The sequence below is a fragment of the Urocitellus parryii genome, chromosome 11 (genome assembly GCF_045843805.1).
Source record: "Urocitellus parryii isolate mUroPar1 chromosome 11, mUroPar1.hap1, whole genome shotgun sequence".
NCBI classification, from domain to species: Eukaryota; Metazoa; Chordata; class Mammalia; order Rodentia; family Sciuridae; genus Urocitellus; species Urocitellus parryii.
This window is the reverse complement of record NC_135541.1, coordinates 47,825,622-47,841,913: the sequence shown is the minus strand read 5'-3', so window position 1 is coordinate 47,841,913 and position 16,292 is coordinate 47,825,622. Positions and strand designations below refer to the sequence as shown.

The window sequence follows — 16,292 nt, the reverse complement described above, 5'->3', positions numbered from 1 at the left end:
TTCTGATGATAAAAATAAATTCAGGGACTGGGGATGTAACTGTGGTAGAGTACTTGCCAACCATGCACAAGATTCAGGGTTCAATCCCCAGCACTATGAAATAAATAAATAAGTAAATCCTTGAAACAATAAAAAAATATATATTGAAAACTGTAAAATCAAGCATTTGGAGTGACAAGAATTCATCTGTTATGTGGAATATAATATTAAAATTTTAATATTTCAAATTTATATCAAATAAATATATACTTGGTTTTCAAACATAAATTAAAGAATTACTAATGGAATGATGTTCTGAATTTGTTAATTTGGGATTTTATATTAACTTCTAATAAAAAGCAATTCAACAAGATGCTGCTATGGAAGCATATAAACATAGGAACTCTGACACGATTTTAATTAACAAATTAGCCTATTCTAAATTTAAAGAAAATATTGTGCCCCCGCTTTTGTTTTAGAGTCATAAAACATAACCTGCTGACAATGTACCATAGGCAAATTGAGAAATATACTTCCCTCTCAACAGAAGCTATCACAAAACCTACCTTGCGTGATAAAGATGCGAGGGGTACTCCAGTCACCCCAGATTCCAGGGCCATCCAGTCTCTTGCCCCTCACCTGAACCTCATACAAGGACCCAGGAAGCACACCATATATTAGAAAGGACGTAGTTGAGACAATCTCATCAGCCTGTTAAGTATTATTTTAAAACATCAGAGCATCAAATTAATATGAAACCTTTACCAAAAGTGATCTCAACAAATTTCAAAGAATTAAAGTCTTACAGAGTAGTTAATTGATAACAATGTGATTAAAAGAGCCATCAGTGACCAAATAACAAATGTTAGTACATTATTTAATATAATTTTAGATAGCCCATGTGTTAAAAATATATTATGAATGTGACTTTTAGAATTTTGAGAAATGAAGCTAAAATCAAGCCACTGCAGCCATCTATAACACATCTGATAGAAAATGAAGTGCAGGGGTGGAGAGAGAGCTAGGAGGGTTCCTAGAGGACAGCTGCGTGGAAGGAGAGCATGAGTAATTTTTAAGGACCTGAGTCTGAGAATAATCTACAGGTCATGAGTCAAAATATAGTTTATAAACCAGAGTAAAACATCTGAGACAATCCCTGCACTAAACAACCTCTGGCTAAGAATGATCTGGTGAATAAATTCAGTTTTCCAATAATGTTCTCCAAAGTTATTAAACTCTCTGGCCTCTTAAGACCATGGAAGTCATAGACTAAAAATGATGAAAAGCATCAGCAATGCATGAAACAATATCAAATTGCCCATAGTTAAAATCCTATTATCTCTATAGATGAGAGAGAAAACCACAGACACCTTAACTCTACTTTTTCCCATATATGACACAGTATTACCAATCTTCTTTTTGTGAAAATAAAACCTTAAAAAAATTAGCCCAGATCTAAAAAGACTGGTGTTTACTTCTGAATTATATGACACTTAGTTTCATGAAGTAATAGCAAAACCAGTCACATGTCCCAAGAAGCTATTTATGAGCTCTTCCTTCTTTACCCCACTGATACTGTCCACCACTACTGGGGCTAACTTCTTCAGCCACAGTGGCCTCCTCTGCATTGCTGCTCTCTCTGCTTGGAACCTAATTCTGTCAGACACCTGGCCATCTCCTTCAAATCCATTGCAAATGTCACCTTCTCAATGCGGCCCACCAGGTTAAATGTAGGTTACATTTACTATTACAACCTTTGTTTCCCACCAGTACCCCAAATTCTTCTTATCCTGTTCTAGTATTTCAACATTTCCCGATGCACATAGAACAGCTCCTAGCACCAAAGAGGTACTCAATAAATATTTAATGAGGGCTGGGGATGTGGCTCAAGTGGTAGCAGCGCGCTCGCCTGGCATGCGTGCGGCCCGGGTTCGATCCTCAGCACCACATACCAACAAAGATGTTGTGTCCGCCGAGAACTAAAAAATAAATATTAAAAAAAAAATTCTCTCTCTCTCTCTCTCTCTCCCCTCTCTCACTCTCTCTTTAAAAAAAAAATTAAATAAATAAATAAATAAATATTTAATGAATAAAGAAGGTTTTGACACACTTTACGGTAAAATCAATAAATTAATGTGTAAACGAATATATTAAGCAATACTAAAACGATGAGTTGTAAAAAAAATAGTCTCTAGTTGAAAAACAGTTATAATTATGAATTAAAGTTTCTGCAAATGGAGTTCCTGTGGCCACGTGCATGTGTGTATGTGTATTTATTAATTATAACGAAATTATAATTCATTCAATAATAATTCATTTTGCTCTAAAAAGGAGCACGTATATTAACACGCAGAGGATAATTTTATGGTATTTGGGGAAGTCTTTAGTCTTTAGCAACTCAAGTTGTCATATTATTTACTGAAATATACTTACTTCCCTTGTAACTGTCGTAGAATTTTCTGAATATTTCACTTGATATTGAAGTGGAAACGGTACTGATGTTGGGCTGTGCCAAGAAACCTCTAAATCTCCATCATCTGTGATTTCCATATGCACATCTAATGGTGGATCAGGCTTCACTTAAAAAAAAAAAAGAGAGAATACTTTAAGTCAAGCAATTTTCATGATAACCACTCTCTGAATAAAATGAAGTCAACATGAATTTTAAGCATATCCTGCCTTTTAACTACTTAAAAGGTAACTTCACTCAGGGCTAATTACAAACCAAAACAAAGTTATAATATTGGGCTTATTCTTTGTACTTTATCATAACAATCCACATATCTTCATTTCCTTCCCCCTAAGTGGTAAAGACTACAAATTGGTAAATGAGATTATTTTGATAAATGTGATTTCCTGTATAAAAAGCCTGCTAAACTTTATTTAACTCAATATTTCTTAAACTTACTTGAAGTCTTTTCCCAATCCCCACCTTGCTTGTTTCAGTGAATATCAAGGGGGAAAAGCGCTTTACAGAACGCTATTTGAAAAATGGATAAATTATACAAAATTCGGCATATCTATTCATTCAAAATCACAATACAAACACACCTGTTAAAATAACCCACAGCATGAATATTACCACACAATAAATTTACTATCCACCCTGGTTGTCACCAGAAATAGAGATGAAGTTTCTAAGCTTAATAGAGTTTTATAAGGTATTTGTGAATTAAAATGTATGTGAGCATGTTTATGGATATGTACGTATTGATTTAAGAGAGTGTGTGTGTATCTATATATGTGTATATGTTGTTTTAAACAATAAAGCCTTTATAATATTTGTAGAAATTAAATGTATTTTAATAAAGAATTGCTCAAATAAATTATTGTTCATACCATAAATCTATACAGCCAATCTTCTTGCAGAATATTGAAAATGTTTATTTATTGTTACTGTTTTAAAAGTCTGTCTTATACTTGGATTCTTGATTTGTTGAAGTTAATAAATAAAAAGTATATATACAAATATATATTAAAAACCAGAAGATGATCAAAATGGTAGAAAATAAATATGCATTTTCTTCTTTGCACACCTATATTTGCAAGATTTTGCAATTAATAGGAGTTACTCATAACATAGAAATCATCATGCCACTGAAACATTAACTGGTTGGAATTTCATTCTCATAATTAAAGGGGCATAAGAGATATTTTCACATTCCACATTTTCGGGAATTTAGATGTAGTTTTCTTCTTCAGTCAAATTGATAAGATTTTATTTAATGGGTCATATTATAAATTGAAGTTACTTTAAAGCAGGGATAATAAAACATAATATCTGGTAAGCAATAGATGGATTTTACTGTGTTTCCATGACCTAAAACAAAGCAAAGTTAAATCATAAAATTATAACTACTATATATTTCTTATCAATATACTAATGTGCATCAGTAATAGAAGTACAAAAATAAATTTTCCCTGAATCCCCTATATGCCTAGTTTCAGATTTACTCACACCTAACTGCTTCTTCCTGAACAACGTTCCTCAGAATTGGCATGGCTCACTCTCCATTTTGCATGCCACCCTCTACCTACCTACTCCAGTCATACCCTGCTCATCAACTTACTGAATCTGCTCTTTACCAATTCCAATGAAAATTACCCATTTGCCTTCCTCCGCCTCCCAGCCATGTTCCAACTGCTGCTTACTCCCTTCTGCTTGAAATACATTTTTCCAGGACAACACACTCTTTTATTCCTTCATTCTTACAGATCACCCCTAAGTCCTTCTCTTCCTGAACTCTAAATGAGTGATATCATACAATCCTATATGCTAACAACTCCCAAGTATGTATCTCCCCAGAACTTTAAAATCACATATCCAATGGCCTACTCAATATCTCTTGGGTTTCTAATAGGGATCTCAAGCACAATGTGTTCCAAATAAAGCTCTGGATTTCTGCACACACATCTAAGCCTCAGTTACCCCTTGGTATCTGGTATTACTTTCCCTTGTATTCTCAGGTCCAAGTCTAAAGTTTATCCTTCATTCCACTCTATCTTTCACACCTTGTAACTCAACCCACTAGAGAGTCCAGTCAGCAGCATTTTCCAAATAAATCCATATCTCATCAGTTCTTTACTTCTCCACTGTTACAACCCTAAACAAATTGGCCTTCTCTGGGCTCCTCCTTCCAGTTTAAGTACTATGCTCTAAAGGAAGTTTTCTTTGACCTCCATAGCAGAAATGATTGCATCTACCCCCAACACTCCATTATACCTCTTGTTTTATTTCTTTCAAAGTATTTACAATTTTCAGATATTATTATATATGCCCAATATAAGAAAGGATTTTTTTCCTAAATTATCTCCATATATAGACAAAATTAAGAAAGTTTTCAAGTTCTTGGTAATTTATCGTAGCAGTTTAGTACTTTAAAAAATTAAAATTAATTAAAAGCAATACTAGCATAAATATTTGTAAAAATCACCATGTGGAAATTAGTTTTAAAGATAAAAGAAGATAATATTAACAATGTTTTTTAAATTTTTTTCCTCTGGTGTAACTTCACAATTGAATTGCTTGGATATCACTATAAATATATTGGAAAGATCACAAATATATCCCTAGAGAACAAATTATTTGAAAATCCTAATGTTAAAAAAAATATGCACAGACTCAAAAAGTGGTATATCTTAAGAGACTTAAAAAAGAAGTAAAATTGTGACAAATAATCAGAAAAGTGACACCAGTTATGTAAAAATCAATGGTGAAAAGATGGATGTACAGTTGCATATAATTATTTCAGGAAATATAAATGGAAACTAGCGGGCTGGGGATGTGGCTCAAGCGGTAGCATCGCGCTCGCCTGGCATGCATGCGGCCCGGGTTCGATCCTCAGCACCCCATACAAAGATGTTGTGTCTGCCGAAAACTAAAAAATAAATATTAAAAAATTCTCTCTCTCTCTCTCTCTCTCTCTCTCTCTCTCTCTCTCTCTCTCTCTCTCTCTCTCTCTCTTTAAAAAAAAGAAAAAAAAAAGAAACTAGCAACACTGCTGAAATATATATAATATATAAGATAGCTTAACTTGTATATGCAAAACTGAGTTAACAAATACTTTTAGCTACCATTTGTGTCTACTATTCATGTTTGTAATTGTATATTTAAATTGACCAAAAGAGGTTTGGGGATCTTTGCACTAAGTAAAAAGGGCACCATCTATTATTTGAGGTTTTCTTATAATCAGCTTTGTGCGATAAATTGCTCACTTGTTCACCTTTTTATCATTTGTTACCTGTTCTATTAGACAGGAATTACCATGTGCCCCTGTTCTATGAGACAGGAATTTTCTCTTGTTCTCAACTGTTTCTCCAGCCCCTTGAACAGTCCATGACAAACATGATTTCTAAGAAATATTCATTGAAGAAGTAAACTCGGGCAGAAATATACTTGTAATAATTTTCAGAATTAGTTATCTGAGATATGAAAAAGTGATAATCAAATAATTCATATCCATTAGATCTAGAATTTAAAGAAATCAAAGTGCTTTTTTAAAAGAATTTAAAAGAAAATACTATTATCTCAATCTAGAAGATGATCATAATATATCCTACTATTACATTTACCATAATTTACAGTGTTGGTCAAAAAGATATAAGCTAGTGAAAAATCTTTTTTAAAATTTTTATTTTTTAGTTGCAGTTGGAGACAATACGCTTATTTTATTTATTTATTTTTATGTGGTGCTGAGGCTTGAACCCAGCACCTCACACGCACTAGGCAAGCACTCTACTGCTGAGCCACAACTCCAGCCCCAGTGAAAAATCTTTTAAGCAATCTGTAACCTTTCTGTATAATTGATGTTGAGGTTTGTTATCATTTTAATGCAGGACTTACCAACATTTATGGGCTGAACTGACATTAGGGGTGACTGAAAAGTTACTCCACCAGATGCAATTTTCAAATACATAAGAAGAGTGTAGTTGAGTTTGGCTGCTGGTACAGGCACATGGCATTCACAACATTCTTGAGCACTGCAGTTGCACTGGACAGTCTGAAAACTGCGTCTCTGGGTGGCCAGTGGCAAATCTTCTGTCACTTCAGGCCTACAGTAAAATATAAGGGCTAAACATTAACTTGGATGTGAAAGAACTGGATAGTTTTTAAAAGGAGGACATCAAATCCATTGAGGTAAGTTATTACAGACGGCAAGTTCAGAATTTCTAAATTTAAAAAAATACATTATATCAGAAAAACAAAGATAAGAATTACAGCAGATTGTCAGAAGTAACATAAATAAGAAGATAGTGTAGCAACAGTGAAGTACCAAAAGGAAAGAAAAGCTGCAATCCTAAAATCCTAAACCCAGCAAAAATATCTTTCAAAATAAATATTAAGCGAAAGGCTTCCTTTAGATATCCCAAAGCTTAAAGAATCCATAATCACCAGGTATGCATGAGGGAAAAAGTATTAAAGTCAGTCCTCTGGCAAAAAGAAAATTGATAGAGATGGAAATCTGATTTCACATGAAGAAATAAAATTTCACTAAAAGAATAATTATTTATTAGATGTTCAAAGTAAAAATAGCAGCCATGTAGTGTGGGGTTCATACACAGGCAGAAGTGAAGTATATGAAATTAATACCAAGTGAGGAAGAGGAGAAATATAAGTATAAATTGTGATGTTCTTATACTATGTATAAAGTGGCATGCTATCATTTAGTAATATAATACTTAGACTACAATAAGCTAAGACATACATTATAAATCCTAAGATAATAAATCAAGAAGCTAAAGCTAAGAAGAAACAAAGGACATTAAGTAGATCATAACATAACATCAATCCAAAAGATGGAGTAAAAAGGGGGAAAGGAACAAAGAATAAAGAATATATGAAAAGACGTAAATCTAAACATCTCCATAATCACATTAAATATAAATGGAATAGAACTCAGAAATGAATATCTCACTTAGAGATAATGATTATCAAACTGGATGAAAGAGTGAGGCCAACAAGAAATCAAATTGAATTACAAAACACAAATAAGCAATAGGAAACAGGTGTAAAAACTATACTATTACAAGATTAGTCAGAAGCAAGTTGGAATGGCTACATCAATGTAAGATAAAGCAGCTGAAGCAATGAATATCAGCATGGTCAAGAAGGTCATTTCATAAGGACATAGGGGTCAATTATCAAAAGGAGCTAACAATCCAAAACATTGATGTATTAAATAACAGAGTTTTAACACACATGAAACAAAAGGTTAGTAGAACCACAGGGAAAAAAAGATTAATAGACAATTATTGACAGAATTTCAACCCTTCTCTCAAGTAGACAGAAGTCATTAAAGATAAAGATTTGAGCAATACTATCAATCAACTTGACGCAGCAGACATTTCAAGAACAAGTACACATACTTTTCAAGAGCATACCTAATATTTACCAAGGCAGACCACATTCTAGAACATAAAACAAGTCCCAATAAATTTTTAAAACATTCAAAAGTCACATTAAAATAGAATTAACAACAGAATTCAACAATGAAAATATTTGGAAAGGCCGTAAATATCTGAAAACAAACTACAAAATAACTGATAGATCAAAGAAGAAATTTTCATTTAAATAACTAAAAATGAAACACACAAGATATTAAAAAAAACTATGGGGTGTTGCTTAGAATAATAATTCCAGGGAAATTTTTAACACTAAAAATGGGAACTATTATGTATAACTACAATGCACCTATAAACAATATGTGAAAATGTGGATTCAATGCTTGAATTTTAAAAATGAAGGTCTCAAAATGATGACTTTAGTTTCCGCCTTATCTAATCTTGAGATAGAATATAATAAAACAGAAAACAAACAAAAAATAAACAAAGATCAAGAAACCTAAAAGCTTATTAAGGAGATCAGTAAAACTGATAAACCTTTAGCCAGACTGAAGAGGAAAAACACTAGAAGACACAAACTAACACTATGAAAAATGAGAGAGATAACATCACTACATACACCACAGGTATTAATAATAAGGGAATATTTTGAGCAATTTTATGCCACTGAATTCATATGTGATAACTGATGGAATTGAAATTGTTTTAAAATATCATTTGCAATACATCAAAAATAGAACTATTTAGGGAATACATTTGCTAAAACATGCTTAGGATCTATGCACTGAAAACTACAAAATATTTCGATAGAAATTATTACAACTAAAATGAGAGATACTGTGCTCACAGATTGAAGACCTAATAATGCTAAAATGTCAACATTACCGAAATTCATCTATAGATTCAATGCAATGCAAATCCAAATCCCAGTAGACTTTTTATATAAATTGACAAAATGAATTTGAAATGCATATGGATCAAGAATAGCCAAAACAACTTTGAAATGGAATAATATATTTGAGGAATAATACCACCTTATTTAAGACATACCATAAAACTATGATAATAAGGCCCATGAGGTATTTGTGTAAAAATGGAAAAGAGATGAATGAAACAGAATAGAACCCAGAAACAGACAAATACATATATGGACAATAGATTTTTTTACAAAGTTAGAAAAAGTACCTCTATGGAGAGTGGATAATCTTTGCAATAAATTTTCCCAAGATAAAGGGATATCTACATTCAAAACAGGTGGAGGAGGAAGAGAAATAACTTCAATCAATACCTCACATCAGATACAAAAATTAATTTCAAATGCATAATGAACCTAAATGAAAAATCTAAAGCTATGAAACTTCTAGACAAAAACATCAAAAAATATTTTGTCATTGAGTTAGTTAAAAATTTCTTATATATAATACCAAAAACATAATCCATAAAGGATTTAATTAATAAAGAGGCTGTATCAAAATTCAAACCTGTTCTTTGAAAGGCACTATGAATGGCACTAAGACAAGCCATAGATAAAGAAAATGTATTTGCTAATAATTTATCTAATTAAAGGTCTGTATCCATAAGATATGAATAATATTCAAAACTCATCAACAATAAAGCAAACAACCCAGTTAAGAAACAGGCAAAGATCTCAATTAGTCACTTTACCATAGAAATTATAAGAATGACAAGTACATGAAAAAATGCTCAAAGTCATTAGTCATTTAAGAAATATAAGCTAAACCCACAATGAGATAACATTAGAATGACTAACAGTAAAAAAGATTAACCATGCCAAGTATTGCCAAGGATATGGAGAAATTGGAACTCTAAAGTGCTTCAGGTGGGAAAGTAAATATCAATATACAACTTTTGAAAACACTTTGGCAATTTCTTAAATTGTTAAACATACACCTGACACATGAATGTACCATTAAATATTCCTGTCAATAAAACTGAAAGTACATATCAATTCAGAGATGTATAGCAGCTTTATTTGTAATAGCCCAAAACAGTAAACAATTCAAATATCTATAAAAAAGGAAACATATTAAAAAAAAAACTTGTGCTGTATATCCATAAAATGGAAAGATACTCAGCAATAAAATATTGATATATACATTAATGAATTTCAGAATAATCACATCATGCAAAAATACATAATTGCATTTATATAAAATTCTAAAAAACATAATATAACAGTGACAGATATCACAACAGCCATTCCCTGGGTGGTGGTGGTAGTGGAAGGGGGAAGGATAGGAGTAAGAGGGTGGGATTACAAAGAGGCAAAAAGAAATATATTCATTTTCTTTATTACAGTGATGGTTTTATGAGTGGTTTCATCTATCAAAACTTATTAAATGTAATCTTTACGTATTATTTATAAATATCAATAATATACCCGTAAAGCCATTTACAAAAATGGAAAGAAAGAAAATTCAGGAAAATCTTTGTAAGCAATATTTTATCATTATAAATATTCAAATTAGTAGGTTAGCCTTAAAAAATGTAATTAGTTGAATAAGATTACCTAATAATGAATAACAGCATGCAACAGACAGAAGTTATTCTTTCTCATTTATTAGATTTTGTTTTAATATGACTTGTCCCTTAGGGAGTTTAAGCCTTGGTGTAAATGAGATGATTTAGGAGTGGGAGTATTCATGGGAGTAACAGTGCCTTATATTCCCCATTTCACCTGAGTGACCCCATTCTGTCCTTAAATATCTACTGCCTTATATTCAAACCACTCTGCTTTTTAAGGAGCTCACAGATAGGGAGAAAGTTGATTTTCAGGGGTGATCACTGCCTTCAGAAACATTGGAAGGAAAGAACTATTAATGATAAATGTAAAGATTAAAAATTCAGCTAGAAAAGAGTTGCTTTAGAAATAGTTTTAACATAGATGAGCATTCAGATGTAAATAAAGCATGAAGAAATGAACCCTAATCTTACACACATCCCACTAGTACTGTTTTCAATGATGACAGATTTTCAAGTTTTCTGAGATGAAAATTATTAATAATCTATTACTTAAAAATCAATTAGGAAACAATATTTACAGAGCTTTGATGTGCAAGGAAGTCTACTGGTTACAGTAGAAGGGATATAGACTAAATTAGAAAGCACACTAAATTAAGACTGAAATCTAAAATCAAGTATTTCTGTTTGCTTATTAGACCATAAGATCACAGACAAGTACCTTAACATTGTGAACCTCAGTTTTCTTAATCAGTATAAAAAAGAAAAATGCACCATCTAGCTTTACAAGGTAGTTGTGACAATCAGAAAATAACTACTTAAGTATTTAAAAATTTTTTTAAATATTTATTTTTTAGTTGTAGTTGGACACAATACTTTTATTTTATTTATTTATTTTTATGTGGTGCCAAAGATTGAACCCAGGGCCTTGCACGTGCTAGGCTAGCGCTCTACCACTGAGCCACAACCCCAGCCCCTTAAAATTTTTTAATTGCTATACACCCATGAAATATTGTTTTGAATCAGCATGACTTAGTGTTTTCAATTTTATTTGCACTTTTAAATAAAGCCAGTTAATACAATTTTTTTAAAAAGTCTTCTACATGTTTTTCAAATATTACAAGTTTTAACAAAAAGGTATAAACAAATTGAATAAATTGTGGTATTTTAAGTCAGAAACATGTCTGCAAGGTATGTTCTTCTTTGACAAAAAACTCCCCTATATATTTATTTATTCATGCAATATAATTATACATAATTGTGAAGTTCACTCTGACATATTCAAAAATACATATAACATAATTTGCTCCATTTCAATCCCTAGTAGTATCCCCCTGCTTCCCTCCTCTTCTCCTTCCCCCTGATCCCTTCCTTTATGCTATTGATCTTCCTTCTTTTGTTTTTTTTTTTTTGACTGGTACATTATAGATATGGAATTGTGAAATTCATCATGATATATTCATACATGCACATAGCAGTTTGGTCAATTTCATTCCACAATTCTTCCCCTTTCCCCTCACTCCTCCTTCTCCCTCAATCCCCTTTCTCTCCCTCTACGATTGATCCCCTTCTATTTTCATGAGAACCCCTTTTTAAAAAATTCCTTATTTCTCTCTAGCTTCCACATATGAGAGAAAACATTCGACCCTTGACTTTCTGAATCTGGCTTATTTCACTTAGGATGGTGTTCTCCAGTTCCATCCATTTACCAGCAAATGACATACCTGTTTCTTTTTTTATGGTTGATATTTTCCTTCTCCGTTCATCTAAAACAAGGGACACCTAGGCTGATTCCTTAACGTGGCTATTGTGAATTGTGCTGTATGAACATTGAAATGACTGTATCATTACAATGTACTGACTTTAGATCTTTTGGATATATACAGAGGAGTGGGATGGCTTGGCCTTATGGTGGTTCCATTCCTAGTCTTTTCAGAAATCTCCCTAATGCTTTCCAAAGTGATTGTACTCATTTACAGTCCCACCAACAGTGCATCAGTGTACAACATCCTCATCAGCAGTTAGTATTTGTATTCTTGATGACTGCCATTCTAATTGGAGAACTACTAGATCTTAAGACAAAACCAGACTGAACACAAAATAAGACACATATTTTCCACTAATATTTTTAAAGATTAGAAAATTCTAGTCATATTTTTTTCTTTTATAAGACAAAAAATTAGAAGCATATCATCTTACTTAGATGGTTTCCCCAATGTCATCCTTTTCTAAATACAGTGGATTTTTATTAAAAAAATAGCTGACTATCAGATTACTATATAGTTTTTCCAACACTATTGTGTTATTTATTTATTTATTTCTCATTTTGGCAGTGATTGATCGATTGATTGATTGATATGCGGTGCTGAGGATTGAACCCAGTGTCTCACACATGCTAGGCAAGCAATCTAACATTGAGCTAGGGTAGCAATTATAATATATGCAAAAATCATGCATGACAGGATATACCCTTAATAGTGACTATATGTAGTATCCATATTATAAATACATTCGTTACAGCAATTCATAATTTGTTTTTTTAAAAAGCAGCAGCTCCTTTCAGAAATTTCCCAAATCACTGCAACAGAAAACTTCATTATGAAATCATAAGAATTTAATCTAAATCTAATTTCTATATGTTCTAAGGTAGGGGTCAGCAAATTATAGCCCACAACCAAATCCATCCTTCTGCCATTTTTTTGTTTTTGTTTTTGTTTTGTACAGCCTTAAGAATGGTTTCCTACATTTTCAAAAGTTAAAAAAAAAAGGATCTGTTGTGATATGTGGAAATGACATGAAGCTCAAATTTCAGCATCCATAAATGTAGTCAAGCTAATTCATTTACAGAGTTAACAATGGCTGTGTGTATACAAGGGCAGAGTTAAATACTTGTAACAGACATTATGGTATGCAAAGTCAAAAATACTTACTATCTGTTCCTTTAAGAAAAAAATTTAGCCAGTTGAGGTGGCTCACTCCTGTAATCCATCAGCTTGGGAGGCTGAGGCAGGAGGATTGTGAGTTCAAAGGCAGCCTCAGCAAAAGCAAGACAATAAGAAACTCAGTGAGACCGTGTCTCTAGATGAAACACAAAATAGGATTGGGGATGTGGCTCAGTGGCCAAGTGCCCCTTAGTTCAATCCCTGGTACCCAATTAAAAACAATTTATTTTTTGCTCACCCCATATTTAGTCCCAAAACATTTTTTACTCCCTCCAAAGGAATTCTTGATGAACAAAGGACACAAAAATAGAGAAATTTGTTCAATATACTGATAATTTCATTATTACAATTGACATGAAACACTTCTAGGAACATTATTTAACCCAAGTTTTCAAACTACCTTGTCAGATTGAAGTAGGCCTCAAAAGACCCACCATAATTAAGCTTCTTGTCAGCAAGATTTTATAGGGTCAACAGGATTTCTGCAGAGAGCTCAATGTGTTTGAAGCTTCCTCTTTCTTGTAAATGCTAGGTTTGCAAACAAAAGGTAAGATAGACTCTCAAGAGAGCTTGCTATAAAAAAGTTACTGTTTTCCTTGGTAAAAACTTGTGGAACCTGTCTGACCTAAAACATATAACAAAGAGTAACTTCTGTAGCTACCCACTGTCAAGTAACTACCCCACTGAGTATAAATCTGAAAGAAGTTCTAGACACAGGGTCCAGAGATTTTTAGGTACTAACCCCTCTGAATTGCTGCAGCCAATAAACCTGCTTCCTGAAAATTCCTCGGGTGTCCAGCCTTATCGATCCTACAGTAAGGTAACTGTGTCTGCTTTATAGGTTAGGAAACAGGCCCAGAGAGAGCACAGAACTGGAACTCAACTAAAGTCTTATGCCCCACATTTGGTGTCATTTCGTTACACTCACTACATGCCTTATGACTGCAAGGCAAATCTCTCTGACTGCTATTTTTATTTAGGGTCAATAAGACATTAGTTCTACAGCTGAAGAATAACTGTAATCTGAATTATGTTAATGTTTCTATAAGTCAGAATATTACAGAATTATATGCTCACATTACTTGTTCTGTGAGGAAAAACACTACATATTTCTCATATACATGAGAGTTCTTCCAAGTCTGTGTAAGAAGACCTGGAACCAGCCTCCTTACATGCCCAAGTCAACAAAAGAATTAAGAACATTTACTTTCCAAATGACTTTTAAGTCTTCATGGATATTAAACAGAAATCTAAAATTTTTGGTGATTTTTAAACATATAAGAATAAAAGAATCATCCATTTTATAAAATAGAGATATACCTGAATTAAAAGAACTAAATCTTAAGAATTTTTGAAAGTTTTGTATGCAACAAAGTCTTTTATGCCTTGCCAACACATACACACACACACACACACACGTGCCACTGTTTGTTTCACCCCTTGATATATATGAATAAACTTTAATTGAAAGTGAAAATGGTATAAAAACATTTATCAAATGAATGTTAAATTTGGCTTCTCAGGGCTGGGATTGTGGCTCGCAGTAGAGCGCTCGCCTAGCTCGGGTGGGACCCGGGTTCAATCCTCAGCACCACATAAAAATAAAGGCATTGTGTTGTCTCCATCTACACCTAAAAAATAAATATTTTAAAAAATGGCTTCTCTGCAAATTTTTTTTTGAGAAATTTTTCTACTCATAAGTTACAGACATAAGAGTTTAGGTAGCCATACACAGTTATAGAAAGTACCCTCTGTCCTCTGACCCTTGATCCAATTTTTTTTCTTTCCCCCAAATTTCTCTATGAATATGTTAAAACTTCCCCAAATAGTAATCTGCACTAGGTTATGACAGAAATAACAGCAAAGGTGTGCCACCCACATTATTGTTATATAAACTGATAGCAAAACATAATAGACAAAAACAGTGAAGAGAGATTAGAATACTTAGTATTAGTTTCATAAATCATTTAATCAAGTCACTTATTTTTAATCTTACACTGGAAAATCTATCAAAATGTTAACCAATTTACCTTGCTTATCCCAAGGAATTTACAGACCAAGTTAGTGTCTCAAACTAATCTCATCATTAAAATCACTTGAAGCTCTTGTTAAACTAAATTCCTAGACCTTTCTTGAAGAATTCAGTAAGTTTGGGACTAAGGATTCTGTTTTTCATAAATGCAAACAATCAAGCTCCACCTCAGACCTACTGAATTGGGCAAAGGTGAGGACTAACCAGATATGTCCTTTTTCAAGGACATAAGCTTATGAAGTATTTTGTAAAACACAAGATACTCTTCCAACTAAGATACAACTGAGCAAACAGAAAATCAACAAGGATGAGAGGAGGAGAATTAAAAAAAAAAAAAAGAGGAATGCAAACAGAAACAAATGAACCCATCAATCTGTCAAGTTAATAACATAACCACACAGAAGGGAGGGGGAAGACCCATCCTGATTAACTTTGGAACAAAATATTTTGATCATGTAACCTTCAGCCTTAGCAAAGTCAAAATGAGTGTAAACAATATCGTACTCTGTTTGGTATGTTTTTTTTTTTCACAGTGGTATGGGTTAGACATTCCGAAACTACCTTATGTGTACTCTAGGGCTAAGCAAATAAGTAATACACAACTATGTACTGTGGAAAAGGGAAGCCAGGTTTCTCACTGCCAGAGAAGGAGTTAAGAGATAGAGAGAGAGGGAAAAAAAAAAAAAAGAAATGGGCCCTGTGGTTCTAACTTGTGTTGTATATTGTACACACACATACATATGAGTAGCTTTATGTCCTTTATGAAAGGACTAGAAACAATGTCAACTCACTAACAATGAGCACCAGCCTCCAGATACTAGTTTGAAGATACCTTTTCCAATAAGACTATAGGTTCCCTGGAGAAATGTCTGATTCTTATGCTATATCAGGAAAAATATAAGATCAACCTGGAACGTCCTATAATGACAGAAAATAGGAAAGTTCTCAAAAAAATAAAATAAAATAAAGGGACACAAAATGAAAGAACACAAAAATCAGCTTAAATAGGCTTCCAC

General features: G+C 32.8%; 1 protein-coding gene across 1 annotated transcript in view; it reads right to left on the bottom strand.

Moving 5' to 3' along the window:
• The window catches only part of Lepr (leptin receptor), an 85,916-nt gene that overhangs the window by 34,973 nt on the left and 34,651 nt on the right, over positions 1 to 16,292 (bottom strand). Inside the window, exons 5-7 of the mRNA XM_077791213.1 lie at positions 6,323 to 6,531; positions 2,413 to 2,558; positions 546 to 690 (exon numbers count right to left, since the gene is read on the bottom strand). Of these exons, the coding sequence (XP_077647339.1) occupies positions 546 to 690; positions 2,413 to 2,558; positions 6,323 to 6,531 (500 nt within the window). The remainder of the gene's footprint in view (positions 1 to 545; positions 691 to 2,412; positions 2,559 to 6,322; positions 6,532 to 16,292) is intronic.